The sequence below is a fragment of the Alligator mississippiensis genome, chromosome 1 (genome assembly GCF_030867095.1).
Source record: "Alligator mississippiensis isolate rAllMis1 chromosome 1, rAllMis1, whole genome shotgun sequence".
NCBI classification, from domain to species: domain Eukaryota; kingdom Metazoa; phylum Chordata; order Crocodylia; family Alligatoridae; genus Alligator; species Alligator mississippiensis.
Genome location: NC_081824.1, coordinates 219,090,252 through 219,117,250, shown reverse-complemented (window position 1 = coordinate 219,117,250; position 26,999 = coordinate 219,090,252). Strand labels below are relative to the sequence as shown.

At 43.8% G+C, this 26,999-nt stretch overlaps 1 protein-coding gene across 3 annotated transcripts in view; it reads left to right on the top strand.

The window, feature by feature from the left end:
* Positions 1 to 26,999, top strand: part of MACROD2 (mono-ADP ribosylhydrolase 2) — a 1,573,191-nt gene that overhangs the window by 1,436,207 nt on the left and 109,985 nt on the right. For 2 of the 3 annotated variants that reach the window (XM_006260833.4, XM_059720128.1), the window contains exon 10: positions 19,548 to 19,589. The exons of the other annotated variant lie outside the window; for it this stretch is intronic. In XM_006260833.4, coding sequence (XP_006260895.1) covers positions 19,548 to 19,589 — 42 coding nt within the window. The remainder of the gene's footprint in view (positions 1 to 19,547; positions 19,590 to 26,999) is intronic. 3 annotated transcript variants of the gene reach the window in all.

The following is a 26,999-nucleotide window of genomic DNA, read 5'->3' as shown; positions in this document are numbered from 1 at the left end:
TACAACACAATTTTATTTTAAAACTCTTTGCTACGTATATAACACTGCTTAGCTTTAAGAAACACCACAAACATTAAAAACACAATAATTACATATATCAGAAACAATGCTCCGAATGCACTTCCTTCCCAAACAATATTATAAGAATTAGTGTTACAAAAACAACTACAATTACAACTAAAAGTTAAATTTGAATCAATACTATTATTTTCATAATATACTTACAATCCTAGAATTCCGAGAAGCCAAATACCAAAATATGGTTTCATTCCTCAGTAGTACGATTTAATGGGTTGGCCTCAGTAGTACGGTTCAATGGAATGGGCTCGCCTCAGCAATACAATTAAATAGGCTGGCTTCAGCAGTGATAGGACTAAGTCCCCTTCCTTCAGTCCCTTTCAGGTGCTCCGTGGCTTCAGCGTGAACTAAGAGATTCATGTTCACGGAGAGGGTAGTTCAGGTGATCAGTCTGAACCAGGCTATACTTGCGATTTTTCCTTCGTTGTTCTACAAGTATAGTCACCTCCAAATTGGGACAGTAAGTTACAGTTTTTATTGAGTGAGCTGCCGTCAGTGGGCTCCTCCTACTCAATCTGTCATTACCCCCAAATTTGGGCCCGGATCTTACTCAACAGATTCTTTTGCCTTCGTTGAGCATTTTAAATTACCTTTGGGAAACTTCCATATCACTGCAAATGCCCTTTTCTTACCAATCTGGTCAAAAGACCTTAGGGTTTGATCTCTCGGAATTCAGGATATTTGCTCTCTTTGTAAAAGACTTCTAAAAGATGAAATTTAAATTAAGACTTTAAGCAAAGTCAGGACCTTTTGCACGTAGTCCCCAAAACAATGAACTAGATAAGGAGATAAATCTTATCTTCTTCCTGAAACTGGCTAATGGGCAACCTTTACAAACATTCAAACTATTTCATTCAATATGACAGGCCTATCTACCTTGTGTCCCTAGGGCTTCTGAGGAGGGATGCTCTCAAGCACACCTCATCAACTTGCTCCCATTTGTTTGCATCCAACTCTGAGATACATTTCCAGAGTTGGACACATTCTGCCACTAAATTTCTGCTGCTTCGAGTGCATTTATAGTCATGAGGGTCATATACAGATGACCTGGAGGACAGATATGGAGTGCTAGCAACACAGGAGGAGGAGAGCATTCCATTGATGGAAAAGCCCAGGCCAGGAATCCCCAAAGTGGGGAGGATTGAGACCACTGCCACAAAGGGGAAGCGACAGGTGATATTCATTGACCTGTTGTCCCAAGAGGTCTGCTGCTTGCCTGGAGACCAGATCCAAGATGTCATGGAAGGATTACCAAGACTCACCTAGCCCTCTGACTACTACCCCAGGCTGTTGTTGGGATGTTATTCCAAGAAGAAAGATTTCTAGGAAGAGTTGGGATCCACCTGACCAAGAGAGGAAAGAGAATATTTGCAGACAGCTCATTAACCTAGTGAGGAAGGCTTTAAACTAAGTTTGATGGGGGATAGAGAACAAAGCTGTGAGGTAAGTGGGGAAGTGGGGGACCTGGAGGAAGCAGGAGCAGGAGGGGGCAATTCCTCTTTCTGAGGAAGTAGGGCAATTGGCTAGTCACCTCCGGTGTCTGTATATGAGTGCACAGAGCCTGGGAAACAAACAGGAAGAATTGGAAGTCCTTGCACAGTCAAGGAACTATGATGTGATTTGAATAACGGACACTTGGTGGGATATCTCGCAAGACTGAAGCACTGTCATAGGTGGGTACATAATGTTCAGGAAGGACAGGCAGGGGAGAAGAGGAGGAGGAGTTGTGCTGTATGTAAAAGAGCTGCGTGATTGTTCAGAGTTCCGGTATGAAACTGGAGAAAGACCTATTGAAAGTCTCTGGGTTAAGGTTAGAGAGGAGAGCAACAAGGGTGATGTTGTGGTGGGTGTGTGCTATATACTACCAAACCAGGAGGATGGGTAAATGAGGCTTTCTTCAGACAACTAGCAGAAGTGTCCAGAGCATGCCCTGGTTCTCGTGGGGGACTTTAATCACCTTGACATCTTCTGGGCAGGAAATACAACAGTGCACAGGCAATCCAGGAAGTTTTTGTAGAGTGCTGAGGGCAACTTCCTGGTGCAAGTGTTGGAGAGACCAACTAGGGGCTGTGCTCTTGAGCTGCTGCTCACAGACAGGGAAGAATTGGTGGGGAATGTAGAAGTGGATAGCAAGTTGAGCAGCAGTGACTACAAGATGATTATGTTCAGGATCCTGACAAAAAGAAGGAAGGAAGGAGAGCAGCAGAATATGGACTCTGGACTTCAGAAAAGCAGACTTTGACTCCCTTAGGGAACTGATGGGCAGGATCCCCTGGGAGGCCAGTCTGTGGGGGGAAAGGAGTCCAGGAGAGCTGGTTGTATTTTAAACAAACCTTACTGAGGGCACAGGAACAAACCATCCTGATGTGCAGGAAGAATAGCAAATGTGGCAATCAACCATCTTGGCTTAGCAGAGAACTCTTAAATCCAGAAAGGAAGCTTACAAGAAGTGGAAGCTTGGTCAAACAACTAGGGAGGAGTATAAGAATATTGCTTGAGCATTCAGGAATGAAATCAGGAAAGCTTAAAATGCAACTGGAGTTGCAGCTAGCAAGGGAGATGAAGCATAACAAGAAGGGTTTCTATAAGTATGTTAGCAACAAGAGGAGGGTCAGGGAAAGTGTGGGTCCCTAACTGAATGGGAAAGGCAACTTAGTGACAGATTATGTGGAAAAGACTGAAGTACTCAATGCCTTTTTTACCTCAGTCTTCACAGGCAAGGTTAGCTCCCAGACTACTGCATCGGGCAGCACAGTTTGGGGAGGAGGCAAGCAGCTCTCAGTGGTGAAAGAACAGGTTAGGGACTATTTAGAAAATCTGGACATGTACAAATCCATGGGGCCAGATGCAATACGGTGCTGAGAGAGTTGGCTGATGTGATTGCAGAGCCACTGGCCATTATCTTTCAAAACTCGTGATGACTGGGGGAGGTCCTGGATGATTGAAAAAGGGGAAATATAGTGCCCATCTTTAAGAAAGGGAAGAGAGAGGATCCATGAAATTACAGACAAGTCAGCCTCACCTCAATCCCTGGAAAAATGGAGCAGGTCCTCAAAGAATCCGTTTCTAAGTACCTGGAGAATGCGATTAGCAGGGATCCTGGTTTTTTCTGATTTAAAACAAGCCCCCAAATTTTTGGCGAACCCCCCCCATCTACATTTTTCCAATATTTAAATGAAACACTGCTAATTTTATATATATATAGTGGTGTTTCATTTTAACCAAAGAAAAATGTGGATTTGAGGTTACTTTTTTTAAATGGAAAATTGGGGATTTTTAAAATCAGAGAAACCAGGATCCCTGGACTGATTAGGAACAGTCAGCATGGATTCACCACCGGCAAGCCATACCTGACGAGCCTGATAGCCTTCTGTAATGAGGTAACTGGTTCTGTGTATGCACGGAAAGCAGTAAATATAATAGACCTTGATTTTAGCAAGGTTTTTGATACCATATCTCACAGCATTCTTGCAAGCAAACTGAGGAAGTATGGGTTGGATGACTGGACTGTAAGGTGGATAGAAAGCTGGCTGGATTGTCAGGCTCTACAGGTAGCAATCAATGCATCAGTGCCTAGCTGGCAGTTGGTATCAAGTGGAGTGCCCAAGGGGTCAGTCCTGGGGCTAGTTTTGTTCAATATCTTCATTAATGATCTGGAAGGTGGAATGGATTGCACCCTCATCAAGTTTGCAGATGACACCAAGCTGGGGTGTGCAGTAGTTACACTGGAGGGTAGGGCTAGGATTCAGAGTGACCTAGGCAAAGTGGAGGGTTGGGTTAAAAAAAATCTCATGAGGTTTAACAAGGACAAGTGCAAAGTCCTGCACTTAGAACAGAAGAACCCCATGCACTGCTACAGCCTGGGGACTCACTGGCTAAGGAGCAGCTCTGCAGGAAAGGACCTGGGGTTACAGCGGACAATACGATGGATATGAGTCAGCAATGTGCCCTTGTTGCCAAGAAGGCTAACAACATGCTGGTTTTCATTAGTAGAAGCATTGCCAGTAGATCGAGGGAAATAATTATTCTGCTGTATTCTGTGCTAGTGAGGCCACATCTGGAGTATTGTGTCCAGTTTTGGGCCCCCCACTGTAGAAAAGATGTGGATAAGTTGGAGGAAGTCTAGTGGAAAGCAGCCCTCCAAAGAGGGCAGTCAAGTCCAGGTGTAGCAGAAAGCCCCCTTTTCCTCTAATGTAGCAGAAAGCCCCCTTTTCCTCTTGCCTGCATTTGCTCTCCCCTCTTTGGATATGTTTCTCTTTTTCTACCTTTTCTTCCTTCCTCTCTCTTTCACTTTAAGATAAGGAATTGTATTTTAAAATTTGTATGTGTGCATTTTGTATCTCCCCTTGTAGCTTGGTATTTTTATCTATTTGTGTGCCATGGCATTTGTAGCTTATATTTTATACTCCTCACCTTTCAACTTTCAACTAAATGTGTTTTAGTAAGTTATACATTGTAACATTGTTAACAAAGGCAGGAATCAAACTGCCCTTCCCTGTATCAGGCTGGCCTCTGAAAGAGTGAGTGAATCAGTGATTGAATGTGTAACATGGAAGCAGGCAGTAATTATCACCTGGAAGCTGAACTCAATAGAAGACAGTGTAACAACTGGGAAATCTCTATACCTCACTGATCAAGGGCTAGAAGCCCTGGCCTGACTTAACACCAGAGACCAACTTTTGGGCTGAATATCTCCAGGTCGACCACTCCCAGAGCCCTATTCTAAATTCACCAACGGACTCCCAAACCTGCACATACATGCGGACGACCCCTGGGGCTGACAGATGCCGTCCAGTAGCCACCGAAGGGGGGAAGTCCCACAAGGGTCAATGACCCCTGGATTGGGCAAACCAGAAAACTGGAGAGTCACCAAAGTCTGCCAGGGACAGATAAAAGGCAGTGAAAAGTGACCTTCAGTGGCGCCCTCTTGATCTCCAACTCGACCAGACCTGTCCAGCCAGAAGGACCAGCCGGCGACCCCCTTCTGGAAGATAACACCACGCTGAAAGAAGCCTCAATGACAGACTCCAGTGCTTGTAGGATAGGTATACCTGACTCTGTAGCCTGCTACTGTGTGTGTGTGTGTATGTGTGTGCATGTGTGTGTGTGGACCAGCCCCAAGGTTTATGATTACAGTGTTTCAATCCACCTAATAAACTAGAATTTTAAGGATCCCGAGTTGGACCTTTGTAACTGTTCAACATTATTTGGTGGAGAACGCAGGCATTATTCTAGGATTATTAGCGGATTGGTAATTGGGGAAACTGTGTCTCCAGATAGAACCCACGTCCATGGAGGTGGGTGGGCAATAGTCACCCAAGGGGGTGGATTAGGATTTAGACTCACCCAAGGGGGTGGGCAGACTCAAGGAAGGGATTTGGTTATAGAACTGCAGGGGCAGAGTCGGTTGGGAGCGTGAGAACTCAAGGAAACTGAGAGGCTTGAGGCATGTTGAGGAAAATGTCTTTGTTTAGGAAAAAAGCCCCTAAGGTTGGAGCAGGAGGCCAAGAAGATAAGTGGGTACGGAGGGAGGAAATTCCCCCTCTCCATAGGGAGATTCTGAAGGGTGGACCCAGCCCATGGAGGGAGGATGTGTGCACCCCAGGCTTTTCCATAGGGGACATTGAATCTCAATTTGAAAGATTTTGCCTTTGTGAAAAACCCTCGGTTCAAAGGCAACACAGTGCCTTGGTCTGGCTGCTGTGGCATGCTGTAAAAACAGCAGTTGAGGAAAAAGCTCAGCGAGCCTCTGAAATTGAGGAAAAGGAGGAGCTAATCCAAATTCTAAAAGATAGATGTATTCAATTGGAAACCAGTAATCAGACTCTAAAGGGGTTGTCTCGGAATTTGGAAAATGAGCAATTGAGAAAAATAAATCAAGACAATGCCCAAAAATTGGAATTATTGGACCAAGAAAAGGCTAGCCGAGAAGCCTTGCAAAAATTGGTAAAAATAATGGCTAAAAACCAAGCTGAGAAGGGAGCCAAGGTCAACCATGGCCCCTGTCTAAATACCATTGACCGTTTAAAAAAGGAACTCCAGGAGCGCAGCCTGCAAGTAGTAGCTGTCATCCAGGGAGACCAAGCCAGGGATCCAGACATCCCCTTCAATCCAGGAGAGATTTGGGGTGGGGAGATATGGGGAGATCCAGAGGATGCAGGGGAGCCCTCTCCTGAAGACCCTAAGTCTGATCAGGAAAGGACCCTGGTGCCTGAGGTGAGTGCAATCACGTGGACCTCAGTCACTCGGGATGCTCAGGGAAAACCCACAGAAACCACACAGGTAACAGTCCCCCTCAGCGGAGCTGATCTAGCAGCCCTGGGCAAGACCCTGGGATCTGCTAACATTAGGAATTTGGGACAGTGGTTGCAGAAATCCCTGAATGTAGTGGAGTGTGAAACCCTGAGTGTCCGGGAATGGCATCGCCTACTAAGGGCTTGCGCCACCCCAGAGATTCAGGCAGCTATGGATCAGGAGGACAGCTTTGGGGGAGACAATATTCTCTAGAGCATAGTGGGTTTGGGGATCAGTTTGGGAAGAAAGACATTTAAGGGACAGTTCGGGGCTAGCCACCAGACACCTGGGGAACCTGTTAGGGACTATGTGATCCGGTGTGTTATGCTGGGATTGCTGTCAGGGACGGTTCTGCCCCTAGACAAGGAGAACAAAAGGACTTCAGACATAAGAAGTATAGATTACCCTCCTGGGTTTTGGAAGGAGGTACAGGAGGGGATGCATCAGCCCATAATTGGACTGATGGGGCCACTCCGAGAGACTGGGAGATATGTGCTGGGAGAAGTCCTAGCCCGGGCTCAGGATGCAAAGAGGTTAATTGGATGTCAAGGGGGGGGCGATTGCAGCCACCCAGTTCAAAGAAAAGCTTAATGACACACCAAATTATATGGTTACCTATTCTAATGAAAGTGCATACCCCAAAACTGATAGGGGGGTTGGGGGTCCAAATTATTGCCCCAGCCCACACTGGGTTAACCCCAGGGTATCAAAGGAAAGAGAGGATGAAAATGGGATTCGGTCAGCAGTATGGAAGTTTTTAATGCAGCATGGGGAACCAAAAGGGAGATGGCATGGAAAGCCTCTAGCCGAGCTGCTTATCAGAATGGCAGAGCTGACTGGGGAGGGAGCAGCACCTCCCCTTTCTAACAGGGTAGCAGCCTCAGCCCCAGTTTCCAAGGAGCACTGATGGAGCCCCCATAATGGGACCCCTGAGCAAAGCCCTGGCTCATGGGAGAAATGGGGGACCCTCATTTGGGATCCAGGAGGGAGACCCCAAATACCTGTTACGGTGGGAACTCAAGGGTATACCAGTGCACTCCTGAACACCGGAGCTGCACTAAATGTATATGGGAGGAAATGGGACCTAAATCAGGAAAATGGGTACACGTGTCCCAAGAAACTGTTTAAGGGGGCAGAATAGATCTAACCCTGAATCTAGCCTTGTTAATAGGATTCTTTGTGTCATGAGGAGAGCATCCCAGTGACCCAGCTTGGAGAAAAGAAAAAAAAAAAAAATGAGCCACCAACCACCTAACCCTTGAGGAACAATCTCTTAACCCTGCCGGCCACCCTTCTTGGCTAGCAGGAAGGAACGGCTCAGAGCCGTTGGAAAGTACGCATCGGACGGGCTGATCAGTGCCCACCTCGATGTTGAGGCAGGAAAAGGCCAGAGAAGTCTTTGACTTGTGACGGCCACCCTCCTGTAGGTAACTGCTCCACTTTTTCACTATAAAAGAAAAGTACCCAAAAAAATGGAAAATGCTGTGTGCACTGCCACTGCACATGTCAGCATTGCACTTTGTAAATATGAATAATCAGCCGCTGCAAGGAGTTTTCCTTGGCAGGTTTGTGTGTGTTTGTTTTCTTTTGCAGAAACCACAGTATAGTCAAAGGTGACCGAGAAACCATGAGGCCTCACTACTATCAGCAGCATCTTCCTCATCACAGCCATGGCAAAAATTGTCTTGTCTGTTTGTGTTGTCTTGTTATATGTTTTGTGTTTGTTTGTTTGTCTGGTTTCTTTTGAGTTGTCAGTTTAAAAAGATATGATATCATAAAGATATAATAAGGGTAATTGGGAATACCTCATCTAAAAATTGGACCTGTCTGTGGATCCCAGACCAGAACACTTCCATCCGGTTGGACTGGAAAGTTGTTCTGATATTTGAAACAAGGGCAGCAATTCTCAAAAGCTTTTATATTCCACATGGTTAGCAAAAGGATATTTATTAAGGGTCATGTGTACTTTGTTGTTTTGTTTTGGTTTTTTTGGTTTTGTTTTTTCTCTGTACTTCTCTTAAGGATTTAAATGCTATTTAGAATATCAGTATAATAAGATGTGTGTAAAAAAAAAAAACTGCATTCAAAGTCATATTTTAATAACCAAAGAGACAACTATACCATTGTAACTGTTCAAATCAACCTCGTTATGTTATTTTCTCTCTCCGCCCCCCCAAGGCTTTTCTCTGTCAATATCTTTTAACTGCCTAAGTTTTGTTTTAACTTCAAACCAGCTGAAGATGACACACCTCCTGTCTATATAGCTGAACAATGGTGTTCAAACAGTATAGTGACATCACCCTTGTGTAAGGCCGATGTCAAGGGGGGGAATAATGTAGCAGAAAGCCCCCTTTTCCTCTTGCCTGCATTTGCTCTCCCCTCTTTGGATATGTTTCTCTTTTTCTACCTTTTCTTCCTTCCTCTCTCTTTCACTTTAAGATAAGGAATTGTATTTTAAAATTTGTATGTGTGCATTTTGTATCTCCCCTTGTAGCTTGGTATTTTTATCTATTTGTGTGCCATGGCATTTGTAGCTTATATTTTATACTCCTCACCTTTCAACTTTTCAACTAAATGTGTTTTAGTAAGTTATACATTGTAACATTGTTAACAAAGGCAGGAATCAAACTGCCCTTCCCTGTATCAGGCTGGCCTCTGAAAGAGTGAATGAATCAGTGATTGAATGTGTAGCATGGAAGCAGGCAGCAATTATCACCTGGAAGCTGAACTCAATAGAAGACAGTGTAACAACCGGGAAATCTCTATACCTCACTAATCAAGGGCTAGAAGCCCTGGCCTGACTTAATCAACACCAGAGACCAACTTTTGGGCTGAATATCTCCAGATCGACCACTCCCAGAGCCCTATTCTAAATTCATCAACGGACTCCCAAACCTGCACATACATGCGGACGACCCCTGGGGCTGACAGATGCTGTCCAGTAGCCACCGAAGGAGGGAAGTCCCACGAGGGTCAATGACCCCTGGATTGGGCAAACCAGAAAACTGGGGAGTCACCAAAGTCTGCCAAGGACAGATAAAAGGCAGTGAAAAGTGACCTTCAGTGGCGCCCTCTTGATCTCCAACTCGACCAGACCTGTCCAGCCAGAAGGACCAGCTGGCGACCCCCTTCTGGAAGATAACACCACGCTGAAAGAAGCCTCAATGACAGACTCCAGTGCTTGTAGGATAGGTATACCTGACTCTGTAGCCTGCTACTGTGTGTGTGTGTGTATGTGTGTGCATGTGTGTGTGTGGACCAGCCCCAAGGTTTATGATTACAGTGTTTCAATCCGCCTAATAAACTAGAATTTTAAGGATCCTGAGTTGGACATTTGTAACTGTTCAACACAGGAACTCTGCAGAGACCCACACAGAAGCATGGGTAGGTGGCATGGACATTGCTGATATAAAAGGCATTACAGTCCAGGGGCCAGATCAAGTAATGCATCTATTTTTGTAACACGCTATCATCTTACTGAGCCACAGAAAGATAGTGAGGAGGACCCAGCTAACTGTTGTACTAAATGTATTTCAGGGACTCAAGCTGGGTGGAATAGGATCACCCGTATGCACTTAAATCAACTTATGCACCTGGTAGGTGGAGTGGAATACGTCCCCTGATGTGTCCTCAGTGCTACTAGAAGCACACCTCCTTGAGTGTTAGCATTTGTCCAATTAAGATGATCACAGAGAAATGGAAGTCATAGAGGTCTATATACAGACCTACCCAGATACAAAGCAATGAAGTTGGGGCCAGCAGTAGGAGGATTGCTAGCAATGGAGTGGTTAGGTTTGTCCACACACTGAAACAAATTAATTACAAAGTGTGGTTACTCTTGTTGCAAGGAGGATTAGTTACTACAGGCTCAAAGGGCAAATAATTCACTTTAGGATATTGTTTGACACCATAAGATGAACAAACTAAAGTCAATCTGATATTATATCCCTGTATAGATGAGCATATCCAGTTACAAGAATCCTTTCTCCCTGCTGTGTTGAGTAGTGTCTCATCCCCATATAAAATATTCCAAGTGCATTTCATTTATTGCTCAGTAATGTTCTGTCATCACCAGTCACTGACAGAAAGTAACTTCATATGCTTGAGTGCTTCTAATTGCAAAGGATGCAGTTAAATTTTTGTCCATCTCATTCAACTGCTTTTCTGCCAGGCTACTGATGAGGCTTTGTAAGAAACCTACCGTCAAACTGTGTCTGGAAATGTCAACCTATAATACATAATATTTCTAGTGTGAATACACCAGAAGGCAGGTGAGAGTGAAATGCACTTTAGTGAGTATTCTTATAAGTAAAATGCAATCATTTTTTTTCATGGGAAGGAAAGGATTGCAGTAGAATTTTTTTTTGGATGGATTAATTTTGTATCTGTTCACTGAACTCAGGTGTGCAATATGAACACCTGTAACAGAAATCCAAGTCTGAATACTGCTAGAGTAGAACAATTTTATTCCATTTATTTGCAATTGGAATAGAAGCCAATACATAACATATATGTGTGGGCTAGACTTGTATTGGTATGTGTATTCTACTGCACATCAAGTTATACAATACATAAAAGAAGCCATCTCTGAGGTGGCATAAAGAAAAGTGTCTAACTTCTTAGGAATTGGGTACTAAAGATTTCTATTTGATATGGTTTCAAAAGCTACAAACACATTTTACATTCAGTGAGACTCCAGAGTTGTGGGCCTGTGTAACTAAGCAACCTAGGAAAAGAAAGTGTACCAATGCTGCAGTAGGGTTTAAATGTACAGTGTGTTTCCGTAGAAAATTCTTCATAATAAAAACTGCATAAGCAAAAATGGATCAAACTTAGCCTGCATTGAGGCAGAGTTTTATATAGCACCTATCAGTCTGGTATTCTAGCACTAAAAGAATTAAGGAACACAAAATAGGCAATGGGTATAGAGGAAGGCCTTTATTTAAAAAAAAAAAAAAAAGAAGATGTTTGTATACCTTGAGATGTAACTTATATGGAAATAGTTTGAATTTCTCTGACAGGGAGATCCACATTGCACTCCTTGGGTAAAAAGAAAGTTTTTCAGTGCCTGTTTATCTATCCATTTGAAGTGTCTTGGTAGAGAGTGGAGTTGAAAGGATCAGAAAGGGCAAAAAAATCCATTAACTGCTCTCTGTCACTTCCACCCCGTCATTAAGTTTGGGGCAGCAGAGGGGGATTTTGTTATGTTGCAATTAATAGACTCTGATGAGTTAAGGAAATGTGTGGTCTGTGGGCTGACTAGGTACTGCTGCAGTACAGAACAAAAAGGGAAGAAGTAAAAAAAAAAAAAAAGAGAGAGACTTCTGCCAGAAGATACTTGTGAAGTCTTGTTAAGTACAAGATATTTCCAGTCAGTAAGGAGTGAAACTCAGGCTTGCAATGCATGGTTAAAAAGTTAGGCTCCCTAGGGATGTCCAGACAATCAAGTAGATGCTTGTAAGAAGCTTTGTGGTAGATGCATAACTATGATAAAAAGTCATGCAGGAGATGGAGGACACACACAGTCAACCTGTTAGTTTGATTTTATTATGCTGGTTTACCAGCGCCATTTATAATCCATACTACTTTGTAGCACATGGAGTTTTTTTGATCACTCAACCCCACCCCCCCAAAAAACAACCCCCCCCACCCAAAGTTGATACACAGGGTGCAGACAGAAGTGACAATTTTCACCCAATCTGGTCACAGATTGGACAAAAGCAGTCTATAGCCATGACCAAACACAGGTACATAGCTGCAGAGGACTTCAAAATGGCTAATCAGGTGAAAATCTGAACCCTCCTTGCATAAGGGGGCAGATGAAGACATTTCAAAACATAGCACCTTCTGTTACTTCTGTCTGTGCTGTCTCTCAGCCTGTTGCTGTTTTCAGAGTGGGAGGAGGGAAAGGGAGTGGAGGAAGTTTGGTCTGGGGTTTTTTCAGCCCCACTGCAGGATAGGGCAGGTGTATTGGAGCAACACCTGCCCCCCCCCCCGCTCTAAGGTGGGGGCTCCAATTCGCCCACCCCTGGCTGGGAACCCCTAGAATGAATTCCCTTTGCTCCCTTTCCCCCCTCCCATTCTGAAACAGGGACAGGCTGGGAGATAGGAGGGGGCATTTGTAGGACCAGTTGACTGCAGGCTGCAGCCAACAACTAGATTCCCCTTCCCCCTGGAACCAACAGTGAGCTTCTGTTTGCTCAGGGGAGGTGTAGGAGGGGATTATTGCAACTCAGAACATTTCCTGCAAAGTGTTCTCAGTTATAGCAGAGAGCTGCACTTCTGTCTGCACCCACAGTTTGGTTTCAATTTTCTTTAAATGTCATGAACATTTCCATTATCTTCGTGGTCAAATCTTGAAGTTCTTGCCAACTAAATGCTCAAGGGCAGGAACTTTAGGAGATTCCCCATTTTTGTACCAAAATAAATAAATAAAATCAGCCCCATACTAGAAGAGAGAGCGAGAGAGTGTGCGTGTGTGCGCAAGGTGTCAGTGATGTTATTGCAAATTCATCTGTTCTCCTCTGTTTGCCTCTTTCCTCCATTTATTTGCAAAGGCAGTGAAGCAAAGCTCCATGCATAAAGATTTGTCTTGTTTCATGTTTTTAAGTCGCGCCTTGTATACATAAACCACTAAAGAGTTGCATTCAGTAGGAAAATCTGCCATTGTGAAAAGAAGAGAAGAAAGATGCCATGTGTAACAGGAAAGGCACCTGGGGTTGCCATCATGCCCCGTTTTGACTACCCCTATCCTGTCATGCTCCCACTCTAGCCTGCCAGGGTCTCACCCTGCTTCCTCTCCTGCCATACCCTGTTATAAAAGTAATGACGGGAGACTGGTAAACCTAGATGCTCGCTTTCTCTCACCATCTCAGCTTCACTCCCTTCATCCCTACATGCTTAAGGACTAAATTCATGACCTCCAACCACCCCCATAGTAAGGCCCATGCTTCACAGGTGCCACTGCAGATTCATGCACCAACTTGTATGGGCTTCAGCCGTCTTAGCTTTAGCCTGCTGGTCACTGTTTCCTGCAGGCTGCTAGCCTAGACCCACTTCCTATGACCCAGCTTCTGAGTCTCAGCCTTGTCCAACCCTTGGTTTGTCTCATTTGGCTTGGGCCCTTGGTCCCTGGCCCCTATCTCCTTGCTCTGCACTCCTGATCACCCCTTTTCAAGCTCTGGCTCTTAGCCCTCCTGGCTTCAGGCTACCTCTGCTCCCTGTGTGGTTTTAGATCCTGGCCCCCTCAGCCTCCGCTCACCTATCATGGGCCCCCAAGCCCCTGGCAGGGCTCAAAACATCTTGTGGTGCTCAGGCACCCCTGTGGTGTTAAGTCTCTCTGCACCACACGCCCCCCGGGTGCCCTGCTGTGGCTCAAGTCTACATGTACCATTTAGGTGCCCCTCCCCCGCACCCCATCCTGCATGTCCTCCTCCTCCTCTCCCCTTTGTAGCCATAAACCAGTCCACCCGTATAAGACTCTAACCCGAAATAAGCCCTTTAGCTATAATGTAACGTACCAACTGAGTGTGAGCACAAACCCCAGGTCCTTGGCTATATCACTCAGCTTGCTCCTACCCTGAGTCCTATTCCCTTGCAAATCAGCAGTATCCTACTTGCATTACTCCCAAGGAAATCCAGGTCTGAGCCAGGAGATCCTCTGCGGCTCTCCTGCCCTGAAGCTCTTTCCTCAGCAGCTCCCAGAGCCAAACTGACCACTCTGGCTCAGGACCTAGGTTTATATGGCTGGAAGCCACACCCCATTTTGGCCACCTGCCTTCCCCAGCTCTGCACAGGGTTTTTCGTGTCAATCAAAGGCCAGCCTGCCTTCCTGCAGCCACAGCCAGCTGAACCTGCTGTCTCTTCTTAAAGGGGCTGTAGCCTCCTGGCCTCTTCTCCCCTTTCCTTACTCCCCAAGTAACAGGGTCTGTTAACCGTGATAGGCTAGAAATAAGAAAACACAGCTGGCAGCAAGGAGAGCCATAACAAAAACTGGGGAAAGTGGAGAAATACAAAGAGGAATCAGGAGGGTGTGCTGATTGAAGTAGGTGAAAGATGACACTCAGTAGTGTGGTGGGCCACAGGAATGCAGGTCTTGAACACTGATCTGACCAGGCAGCTGCTTACTACAGTTAATAGTGGACTCTGGAGCATGACCTGTGAGGTAGGTATATTGTTAAAGCAAAATAGATTGTGTGTTTAACACAAGGTCTCCTTGAATTAATGTGAAAAACAATGCAAAAAGAAGTCAAAGCAATGAAGAGGATGTAGGTTTAATAGCTTTGAGAATTATAATGGTAATCAGAGCTTTTCACCTGTCTATTGCCAACTCAAATCTAGCACAGATTGATATTTTGAGCTATTTGGCATTTCTTTGCCAGTGTGGAATGAGTAAGTGAGGCAGAAGGAGACCCTGAGAGAGGCAAGGGGAAAAAAAAATCACAGGATATGCTAAGTTGCCTCTTTTTTTCTGTTTCACTAATATGGAGAGCAGTACAATCATTCTGTTTCACAGACCTCTGCAGGTAGCAAATGAGAGGGGAATGAAAAACCGACAGATGTGGCTTGATATATGAATCTAATAGGGAGCCCATGACTTGAACAAATGAATGTGCTCTCAACAACCTGCATCCAGATCCCTTATCTAAGATCTTTATAGTCACAATTACGCCAGATAATATGTAGAGAGCATGTTCCATCAGAGGCTAAATCTTTAAGTTAATCTCCTTTATGCTTGGTCTTACAGTGCTGTTCATATATGTTATCTACTGTATGCCTTATTTTATATACTTAAGCCCAACAATTATCTAGAGACTTAGTTCTCTGACCCACATGCCACATTCTGGAATAAATGTCTTCCCCATAGCATAAAACTATAAAATCTTAAGGTAGTTCTTCACTGGGGAAGCCTGCCAATGACAAAACCCACCAAAGTTTTCTGTGTGGGCTGCTGACGGGGGTCCTTCTGGGAAGCAAGATTTGTCTTCTTTTTTTTTTTTCCAACACAACTTTTTGAGGAAATCAGTCATCACAAGTACAGGTTACAGGGCTTTAATGGAAAAAGCTGTGCAGCAGGGACTCATTCTGCTTTTTGCAAATATAGCATGGAATATATATAGACAGGAGGGCTACATGAGTATTTTCCTATGTTGTGAGTTGCTCAAAAGCTTTTGAAAATTGGTTCTCAGTTAGTGGGACCTATGCAGTGGGATTCAAAGAGTTATTTTTCTTTGGCTTGTTTTACAGAAAGTAAATCTGGGAAGCAAGTAATATTGACAGTAACTCTTTAAGAAAATGTTTGTTGTCATCCAAGATCTACTCGTGGGTCCTTGTGGTTTTATTAAACTTCACTTTGAGATTGACAACATCCATGATAAATATATTAAACCAGACCTGGACCTTTGGACAGGTTTCTGTACATAGCTTAGGTGGGGTAAAAACCTATTTTTGTAAGAAAGAAAAAAGGGAACTTTTTATAAACAACAAAATGTATAATGCTCTAGGTTTGGCATTGTGCAAGCTACAAGGGACATCAATGAAGGACTTCTTTTCTTTGTTTTTACTTCTTCATAATTGACGTACCAAGAAGCTGCCCTTGGCATAGAATGTTTTGAAGAGAAATTATCAGTCTTGGACATAAATTCTTTAAGCGTAGAAATGGCTCGCTTAGGGTAAACGATCATTCTTGATGTGAAACTCTGGTGACTAAAGATGGTATATAATGCTTTGGCTTCCAAAAACAAATCAAGGTCAAAGGGACTGCTTTGTTGCTTGATATGTAAGCACTTCCTTTTTGTATATTAGCGCTGTGAGTGCAGGAATTTCCTTGAGCAGTTGTTTGGCTACCAGAGAGGGATCTGAGCCAAAACAGAATCAAATTTAGACATGAATGTGAAATGGAACTTAAAAAAAACCCCATTTTTAGTAGTGGCATAAGCACTTAGAACCCTATTGACTTTCGCTGAAACTTAGCCTCCTTGCTTTAATTAAGGTAGCTCATAATTAGTTCTTAAAGGGAGTAGTTTTCACTTTAGTTTTGTATTACCAAAAGACTGTGGTGCTTTTTCATAATGTCAAATTTCTTGCCTGTTGCCATGATTGCCAGGTTACAAGGTATCCTGTTGCTCTGGGAATTTCATATTCCAAGCCACATGTAATATAATTAAGAACACCCATAGAAAGTCTGCTGATGTATGCATGTCAAGATACCACAGCAGTATGCAGATTAAATGCTGAGGCTGATATACAGTATTTGGTATATTTTTTTATGTTGGATTCAGTATAAATACCTTCATAGAAAGACCATGTTATTGGAAAATAAATGTTTAAAAAGCTCTCTGTTTGCTGAATATTTTCTAAATGTTTTGTGAAGAAATTTAAAAACCAAGGGTGAAATACTAGCTGTGTTGTATTCAGTGGCAAAATTCACTTTGACTTCAGTGGAGCCAGATTTTTTCATCTTTGTTTGCCAAGATAATCCTTTAGAAATGCCTGAAGTTTCTGTTTCTAGGGAATTAACTCTGTTTTGTTCTGTTTGCAGGCATGCTCAGTAAACATTATACCTGCCCAAATAACTATTTAGCAAAATGAGGAAAAAGGATCAAAAATGTGCAGTGACTTTATTCAATTTTATTTCTGTGTGAAGACCTGGAAAACACTTGGGAGAACCAGTTCTTCAAGTTCTTTCCTGATGGCCCTTTTGAAATGCTTAAGTAAAATTGCTTTAGAGTCTAGACCACAAATCATTAGGGCAACAAGGCCTCAACCCCACAATAATACCCCACGAAAAAACCCTAGGCACAAGCAAAACCCCACTGATTTCAGTGGAACTTGGGGGTAAGAGTTTAGGGATGTGTATTTGACTGCAGAATTTGGACTTAAATATGTAAATTTATCTCCCAACCCTGTCGACCACAATCCTGCAAAACTTTCATGGAAGTGGATGAAAATGTTGCTGTCATTAAGGGCTGCAGAAGCAGGCTGTTAAGATCTTAAAATAAATGTTTCTGGAAGACTGGATTTTTTCTTGAAATGTATGCTATACCTTGAACCAGAGTTACAGACTTGATATGGAAATTGCTGTGTGAGATTCTAGTGAGGTCTGCTTTATACAAGGATGACATACCCGATAATCATAATGGTCCTTCTGTCCTTAAAATCCATTAAACTGCCTAACCAAAAAAACAGTTCCTGAAGTAACTCGCTCACCAAATCCCATAGTTCTGAGCATTCACTTTTCCTGTAATGGTTTGTGAAGAACTAAACAAGGTGGTGCTAATTAGGACTGATCAAATATTTTTCATCAAAACTGGTTTTGCTGGAAAAGTATATTGTTGACCAAATGAAACTTTTGCCAAGAAGGTATGTGCTTTCTATAGAAACTGGGACTTTTCCCTGAAGGAAGCAAGCATACAAAAATGTTTGTATTTCAGGTTTAAAGTCTACATTTTCCATGTAATTTTAAAACAAAAGTTTGCTTTTGTTTTCATTTTCCACAAGAAAAATCCAACTAGCTCTTGTACAAATGCTTCAAAAAACCTAAATAGCAAGATGAGATCCACATTGCTTTTAAGCAAGTGGGGCCAAATCCTGGAGAGTAGAGGTGGGAGCACTACTGAGTGCTAGAGTTTTACTTCCCCGCACACAGACTGCTTCTATAGCACTGGCTTCTCAGACACAGGCTGCAGGCTCCCCAGGGGCCTCCACTTTGGTGCCTCCTCTCAAGTGGTACCTGGGGCTGCTGTCCCACTCGCCTATGCTTAGTTACACTACTGCATTGAAGAATGAGAACTATGCCATTGAAGACCATTCATATATAAGTCAGGGCAGAACTCAGCACCACTGAGTTTTGATGGCTGGATACAACCAATCTAACACATTTTCTAAACATAAGTGTAAAACCTTGGGCAGTTGCAAACAAACTTAAGATAAATATGAAATATGCAAGATTATTCATTGCTGTTTTCTATTTGCTCCTTAACCACCAGGGATCCTGGTTTTCCCTGATAAAAAACCCACAAATTCTCTGATAAAAAAAATCACAAATCCATGATTAAAATGAAAGGCCCCTCACCCCCTACCATGCCCCTTGGCTCTGCTGGTGCCCCTCATCCCCTTCCCCCCATAACCCCCTGGCCCTGCTCATGCCCCTTTCTCCCTCCCACATCCTCCCCAGCCTAATGGTGCCTCTCTGCCCCCAATTCACAACCCCTTGACACCCCCAGCCCTGCCAGAGGGGGCCCCCAGCTGCCAGGGCAATAGGGCCAGGGACCCAGGTCCTCAGCCCCCTGCTCCCTGCCACTGAGCACACTCCCTGGGGATGGGGGCCCGTGCTCCCCAGATCTGTGTGTGGGGTGGGGATGGGCTGAGGCTGCCACCCTACTTCCCTACCCCAGGGCTTCCACAGCCCAGTAGGTGTGACCCAGCACTGCAGGGAACAGCGGGGCCACACAGAGAAGCTCGTTGCCTCTGTGAGCTCTGCACTGCCCTGGCATTGTGTCCCTTGCGTGTCCGGCAGCAGCAAGGTGCATAACCCCATGCTGCTGCCCCCACTGCTGCCACATGTACATGGGATGCTTTGCCAGGGCAGCACAGGGCTTGTATCAGCAAGGAGGTCCCACATGGCTACACTGTTCCCTGCAGCACTGGGTCTCACCCACCAGGCTGCATGGACCCCCAGGGGAGGACAGCAGGGTGGAAGCCTGAGCCCACAGTGGGCAGCCCATGCCTGCCCACACAGAGATCTGAGGGGCACAGGTCCCCCTGCCCCTCCCCCCTCCCCAGGAGCATGCACAGAAGCCAGGAGCCATCCCGCCCCTCCCCACCCCCAGTTGAGCCACCCGCAGCCCTGTCCCACTCCCTGCCAGGCCCTGCAGCTGCACATTGTGACCCCAGGCCCCAAGCCTCACACACTGCCCAGTTGGGCAGCAGCCCCAGCCCTGCCCAACTCCCTCCCTATGGGGGCCTTCCCCTTCTCCCACTTACTTGTGGGACCTGCTGTCTACCAGCCTGCAGAAAGGTCTTTGCAACACTGCAAAATCCACGGTTTTCTCCAGTAAAATGAGAAATTTGCATTCTTCACTGGTAAAGGGTAAAATCTGCAGTTTTCTCCCTTTTTCTGAGGGAAGTGGAAGACCCAGATCCCTGTTAATCACTGTCTTTCAATTTCTTGACAGATGATGAAAATGAAGAGGAGACAGAGATGAGTGAGGATACAGGTGTGTATGTACTGCAAATCATAAAACAGGCTGAGAAATATCTTACAATTGATCTCATGGCTATGATGAACATTGCGAGGTAGTTAGCTATGTTAGTCAGAAGTCAATCAGATGGCAGGGTAGATTTGCAGTAGGCCTGCTGCTTACAAAAGCTTATGCTGTGCATCTGATTTACTGTATAAGGTGCAAATTGACCCTGCTTTCTATAATGAGCATAGTCCCTAGAGCATATTATGGCCCAATTGAGCAATAAATGGCATTAAGCTAAAATTGTTAAATCATGGTAAAAATATACGTCTTAAAACATTTGTACTTCTGTATTACTCTCTTTTGGGCCTCCAGTGATCCTTTCCTACTCTATCAGCATCTGTTTGGATCTGCTCGAATTCTGCCCTTCTAGTTTTTATGTGTATGTGTAGTCATTTGCTGCAGCCAATCTACATACATGTGGCTTACTTCAAGCCAGCGGTTCCCAAACTGTGGGTCACAATGCCAAATGGGGTTGCAACATCAGCAAATGGGGTCATGGCGCAGCGCGCTCTCCCATGCCAGGTCTGGCCTAATGGGCTGCAGAGGCCCAGGGAAGGGCAGCAGGGTGAGGAGCCCCAAGCCCACAGCAGGCAACCCACATCCTCTCCCCCCTACAGGCTCCACTCTGGTCATGTCACCAATGGGGGAGGGTACAGGAGCCAGGGGGTGCAGAGCTGGGCTCTGTGCTCTGGCCTCAGCAGCTGCTGGTTCCTGCAGGCAGCAGCTGGGGCTCAGGTGCTGCTGGGGTGGGGAGCATGGGGCTGCGGACCCTGGGGCACCTGGAGAGAGTGGGAGAGGCTGCAGATTGGGAGTGAGGGGCACTGGTAGGGCCAGGGGGCTGTGGATCAGGAGTGAGGGGCACCTGGGGGGTGGAGGCCTGCAAGTTGGGAGTGACAGGCCATGCTGAGGAAATGGGATCATAAATGGGGTTCTACTGAGGAAAAGTTTGGGAAGCACTGCTTTTTAAGCTATGTAAATATAGACTGGGAACAGCACGTACAGCCATTCACCACTTCAGGGAGCTGCATAGGGAATCCAATGTATATAACTTGGGTGGGTGGCATCGGGGTGGGGGATTGGCAGGTCCGGGGGGGCTGGTGGATCTGCAGAGGGGGCAGTGTTACCCAAGGGGTTGTCCGTGGTGGTGGTGGTGGGGTGTGTGGAAAGGTTGGAGGGCTAAAAATAGCACAGTTGTGTGATGGGAATAATGTAGCCCTGGAGCTGGAGCAAGCAGCTGGGTCTTTCCAGCCCTGGGGCTGCACCGTGAATGGATACAAGCATTTGACAGATTAGGTTAAACCTTTTCTGCATTGGGTTACCTCGATTTCAATCTATGTTAAGTTCACCTGAGGAGGCACATACCTTAGATCTGGCATGCCATTTTTGGGTGATTTAAACCCTCTAGAGGCCTGCATGATTTGGCATTTATATTGACCTAACCTTGATTAATTGATACCCCAAAGTGAGTTTAGAAGTTGTTTCAAATTTAATTTTTCAAATGTAATTGTTATGTGGGTTTTTTTGTGTCTCTATTTGTGAATCACATTGATTTCTTAAATGATTTAAAAATAATATTAAAATAATAATCTTTTAAGCCACTTTGTGGCATAAATAAGACGTTGTGTTTCAGTTCTTAACTCTCTTGCATCCTTTGCAACCCCTCTAAGTTAAGTACGTGGGTTTTACTGCAGATCATCACCAAATTAGGTAACTGAATGGGGAATTTTGCATTTGTCTTCTCCTTTGTGCTTTGGAAGTCCATGAGACCACTGCTTCACTTACATGGCAGGACTGATTTGCATTATCCTGGCAAGACATTTGTACTGATCTGGAAGCTACTGAACCAAATGTCTTCAGAACGTCAAATGCCTGAAAAATACGGCATCAGGAGGACAATGTATCTACAGGACTTCACTTAAGTGATATCAGCACGGCAACACTCTATTTCAGTATTATTTATTTATCATCATATTATTCAGCGGCATATACTAATTGGTGCATTATATTTTGGGGATCAGCTGTTGGAAGATGCCATTAATATTTGTGCAGCCAAAGTTAAATATCCTTCAAACGTCTCTTAGCAGTAGGGAGTGTTGCCATCTTGACCTATTAGCATAAAAATGTTAATATTAGTAAGGTACATTTGCATAAATGCCATAAATATATGCACAGTCTGCATTTAGGGGTGTTCTATTTTTATGCTAATGTAGTTGTCAGGCTGAGGAGTATCTTCTTTTAAATGCTTTAAGGAGAAACTTGAATAACTTTAATTTAAATACGGTTGCAACTGCTATTTGCCACTTTCAGTCATTAATTGAATGATCATTTTCCATCCCACTTGACTTTATGAGGGCATGACTCCTGCAAATCGAAACAGCAGTTGGAGCCAATATTGATGATCCTCGAATGCCAAGCTATTCATACCTAATCTATAGTCATAGTTTTTCCTTGCATTGTTCCCCTGATGTTTTTTCAATCTTAAAGAATGCTGGGCCTCCAAAAGAACACATTATCAGGCTGTCTCATATGGACCCTTTTTTCTTGAGGTCTCCATATTAATCTAATCCAGTTGCTAAAGTTCATAGTATAAGTTCTCGTCTTCACTTGGTGCCTGATCCAATACCAGTTGAAGTTGGTGAGAGTATGTCCATTGATTTCAGTGCAAACCCGAACAGGCCTTTTGAACAACTACAAAACTGGGTCCTAAGTAAAGAATAACAGATGACCAAAAGTGCAGTTTACGGAGTGATGAACACACTTTGAGTAGATTTTCTGTCTCATGTCTCCGCCACCCAGAAGTGCATGTATCTTATTACACTTAGAAACTCTATTCTTCATTTGATTTTCCTTTAAAATAAATAAGGGGGTATTTTAATTCCAAGTCTGCCAGATGATCTCCAGTGAAATCTGCCTTCCACATTATATTAAGCCCAATTTGCAGTGGTGATCATTATTATAAGTTAATGATAGTGCATTACTGGACTACAGTCGCACTAATAAATGTGTGCTGTCCATATATTTGATTTGCTGAAGTAGGAAACAGTATTTTAAAAAGTGCTATAGCCCATCATTAAACAGGCGCTCTAAATTAGTTCCTTGATGGCATTTTATTACTATTTTTTTTAAATGAGTACTTTATTGTTCAGGAGGTATATCTTGTAGCAGCTGCTAACATACTATGCCATTCAGCTCCAAGTGCTCTGGTGCTATCATATTTCATACATTCTGCCACCAGAATGACTTGAGTTAAAGGGCAGATACAGTAAAAGCTGTTTCAGATTTTTGCAGCTCAATATCCTATATATCCTTTCTTTGAGAATTATATTCTGCATCGGCAGAGGGGAAGATTAAACAATCTAATAGGTCTTGTCCACCTTTAACTTCAGCAGTTTAATACTGCAGTGTGATGGTGCTTATAGTTTTCAGCTACATTAATGGAACATTATCGTGAACCTTCGCTTTTGAATGACATGGCCTTCATACATTTAAAACTTACATTTTTAGAAACAGAAGCATGCAAAATCACCTCTGATGCTAGCATAATTGGGTGCACAATTGCAGTGATTGCATATGCAAATTATGGCAGCGCATGCTTTATGGGAAACATTTCTAAAAATTCACATTCCTACGCAGTAATGTTTCATTCGTATAGAGTTATTTTTGTTGTTGTTGGGTTTTGCTTTTGTTTTTTGGGGTTTTTTTTAATTAATTTCCTTACTACAGTATTTGGAAAATGGATGAAGGAAAAAAAATGTCTAATTTACAAATGCATTACTAATTACAAGCATCCTCCTTCCCATTTCATTCTGGTAATGCAGAAGTTCAGTGAAATCAACCCACTGCTTCAGCTCCCAAAGCCATTTGATAGCAACCTGGTGCTACGCCAAGTATCTGCCAACTCTTCTGGCAACCCTCCTCACACATGCCCAGTGTACGTGTCCTGTAAGATATTCCATTTCTATGCTAAACGCCAAGTTGTCAAGCTGACCAGACCCATCCCTAGTTCCAAATATATATATACTGATACTAGATTGCCCATTCAAGTATACATGTTACGGATATCAGGACACAATCGACACAACCAGACTATGTGCATATGTGCTTTGTGGCACCTCAAACTTGTTTGAGGTACCACAAAGAGTGCACGTGCAACCATGCTGTACGCTGCAAACGTGCAGTGCAGTGCCAAAATTTGATACTGGAAGTTCCTGGTTTAAAAAAAACAAACCAAAACATGGCAAAAAAACAAAAGCAGTGCAGTGCATGCTTCAGGAGCAGTGCAGTGCATTCTGGAGCAACTGGAGGCTGGGTCCTCCAGGGAGATACTCTGGCTAACAACTAGAGCATCTCCTCTCCTCTAAGTCTGCCCCAGCTCCTCCAGCACACTGAGAGTCAGGAGAAGCAGGGAACTGGGCAGTTTGCCCAAAGCAGGCCATTTTGCCCCGCACCGCAGCACATGTGCATGGGCGTGTGCAGTCTTCAAATGTAGCAGCACAAATTTGTGCCGCTACTTTTTATGCCACTGCAAGCGCACACCCTTGCACATGGGCACATGGCCATAGGGGGCATTTCCAAGGATGAGAGAAAAGTGTCAGGCCCTTGTCACTGAATGAAAAAAAAAAAATCAAGGTCCAAGGTCTGCTCAAGCTTAGAAGTATGTTGGCTTACAAATTGCTTTAAAATTGTAAATATATCAATAACAAATTGTGTTCAACTGATAGCTATAGATACAGACAGATAGATAGTGGTGTTTCATTTTAATTGAAGGAAAATGTGTGCTTTGGGTTTTTAATGGAAGAATTCTGGACGTTTTAATCAGAGAATTTGTGATTTTTTTAAACAGAGAAAACCAGAGTCCCTGCACATAAGCAAGAAATGTGGCAAGCAGCAAATCTGGTACCTTCGTACCTCACTAGAACAATCAAGTATCTTTTTGGCAACTGCATCAACTTAGGACAGCCTTTTCTGTGTGTCCAAAGCAAGGTTCAAACACGCGTCTCTGAAGCCACAGTGAGACATGTTAGCTACTCTGCTGCTGCCCCTGCCCCTGGTCAGTGAACAGGATTTGTGAATGTTTCCCTTAAGAGGCCATGTAAGACTTAGTCTCTGAATTTGACCCATGAAGAGCAGTCATTTCCCTTCTCCCTCCCCTCCCCCCTAATATTAGCATGTAGTGGCTATAGTTGCTAAAAGATACAAAGATTGTCAAGTCCAACACCTGGTCAAAATTTAGCGAAATGCTTGCAAGCACAGTTTTGGCAAGAGTAGGCCAGCTTTGTTCTGAACAAACTAGATATATCTCTGCAGCACAGGAAGAGTTAAGATTTATATTTTTGAGGTGATAGAAAGATACTGTTTTGAAGCCTACAAAAATCCTTTTCTGTCTTTGGAGCGAGGTAAATCTATCTGCCCATCTGCTAAAAAGCAATGAAATTGTGATTGAAATCTCATTCTCTTGAGGCAGTTCTTCCACATACTTTTTGTGGGCATTTTAAGGTTCTTTATAGAGTTGAGAAACACTGTTCCTCTGGAGATAGTAAAAGTTCTAACTTTTCTCAATGCAAGTCGCCTCACCTGACATCTTTGTGCTGTCAATTAAGACATTCGTTATATTATTTGATGCATTCAGATACTCTTGAAAGGCCTAGCGGTGATATACATGGGCACTTGCACTTAAACTTGATTGACATTTGACTTCTGAGGCTAGAGGAAGCCTTGCAGATTGATTAGACGATAAACTTCATTGTCAGAAGGGAGAGTGTTGATTGAAACCCTCCTATTGATTGAGTCCCCTGAAGTGAAGCATTGTCAGACAAAGAGAGAAAATAGCAGGCAGTGTACGCAAGAGCATTAGAGCCAAACTGGCCCCAGGTCAACATGGCCCATTATAAATATTCAGGATTATTTTTTAAGGTGTGGGGGAGGATAGGGAGTGACATATCTTTTAAATATCTATTTGTTTTCAGCTTTTTTAATCTTTTGTAGTAGCCATATGTATGGAACCTGGCCGTTACTCTTGACTTTACGCCTTTTCATTGATTGAAGAACTGAGCCTTCACCCCCACACCCCTTATATTTCCTGTGGTTAATTTTCAATGCTCTACAAACAGGGAAGAAATTGATCTTGATGTCACTTCTTTTCCAAATATAGTATTAGAATTTCAAATTTAATTGGCTCTTATCATGGTCTTCTATCAAGAACTGACTTTTAAAAGAGGAAGGTCCAGAGACAAAGCAAATCTTCAGGGTATTTTATTACTGCAGTAAATCAATGATTATAACAATACTTTATATTCTGCAACTTGTAGAATCCTATAGTAAAGGGAAAATTCTTGCCTAAAGCAAAGATATAACAATTACTAATTTGTGTTTTCTGTAATATATAACATTAAATACATTTTTAAACTAATTAAATTAATCAAACATAGGTCTCCATTTCAGAATATTTATTTGAATTTCAAGCTGCCATGGCATCTCATTTCCTGTCTGACATAGCATTCATTGGCTTTTCTTGCCAGATTCAAGTATACTATGCTACAGATTAAACAAGCAGATAGAAAGATATCTTGCCTTCCCTTGACTTTTTGAATGGGCAAGTGCTTAATCTTTCTTTCTTGCTCCTGGGAGAACGTAACTCTGCTTCAAATTTTGACTTTGCCAGAGAGGACAACTCTTCCCATGCCCTATTAAGTAGAGAGGTGCTAGTTTTTTCAGACAACCTGGCTGTTTGCTAAGCGGAGGTTTCTTCTCTTACCTTTGTGTGCACAGGAATGTATTGGAAGAGAGGTGAATAGAATGTGAAGTCTCAAGGGTCTCACCCTCAGCTTCACAGGACTGGCATTTGATAAGGAGTGGGCAATGGATTATCTCAGAGTGCTTTTTGCCTGCAGGCAATTTTGTGCAGTATATAACAGTAAAGAAGATAGGAACTGGCAGAACACTTGTGTGATTTACCATATGTATGTAGAGGCATAACAAGATCATACAGTGCCCAGAGTGGGTGGGTAATGGTGGAAGACCAATCACTGGAGAGCGGAATAGGGAGATCAGGGGAAGGGAGGAAGAGTGGAGTCTTACCGCTGCTTTCCTGAGAGCGAAGGCTGCTACTGCTGCTGACACTGCTACTGTAGCAGCGTTGACTTGGGCCCATGAACAGGACAGCCACATTTACTCTCCTTTGCCCCCACATATGTTACTGAACTCAGGTTACATCTGCTTTGGCAAAGATTCCCTGGAGAGTGGTGGGGGGAGGGAGCACCATTTTGCTTACCTCCTCCCCTCCAGATATACTGCTGGGCACATCTATTATCACTCGGCAGGGGCAGCTCAGAGCAAAGACTCCTGGGGCAGGCATGGTGGCAATAGTGATGTACCATGGGT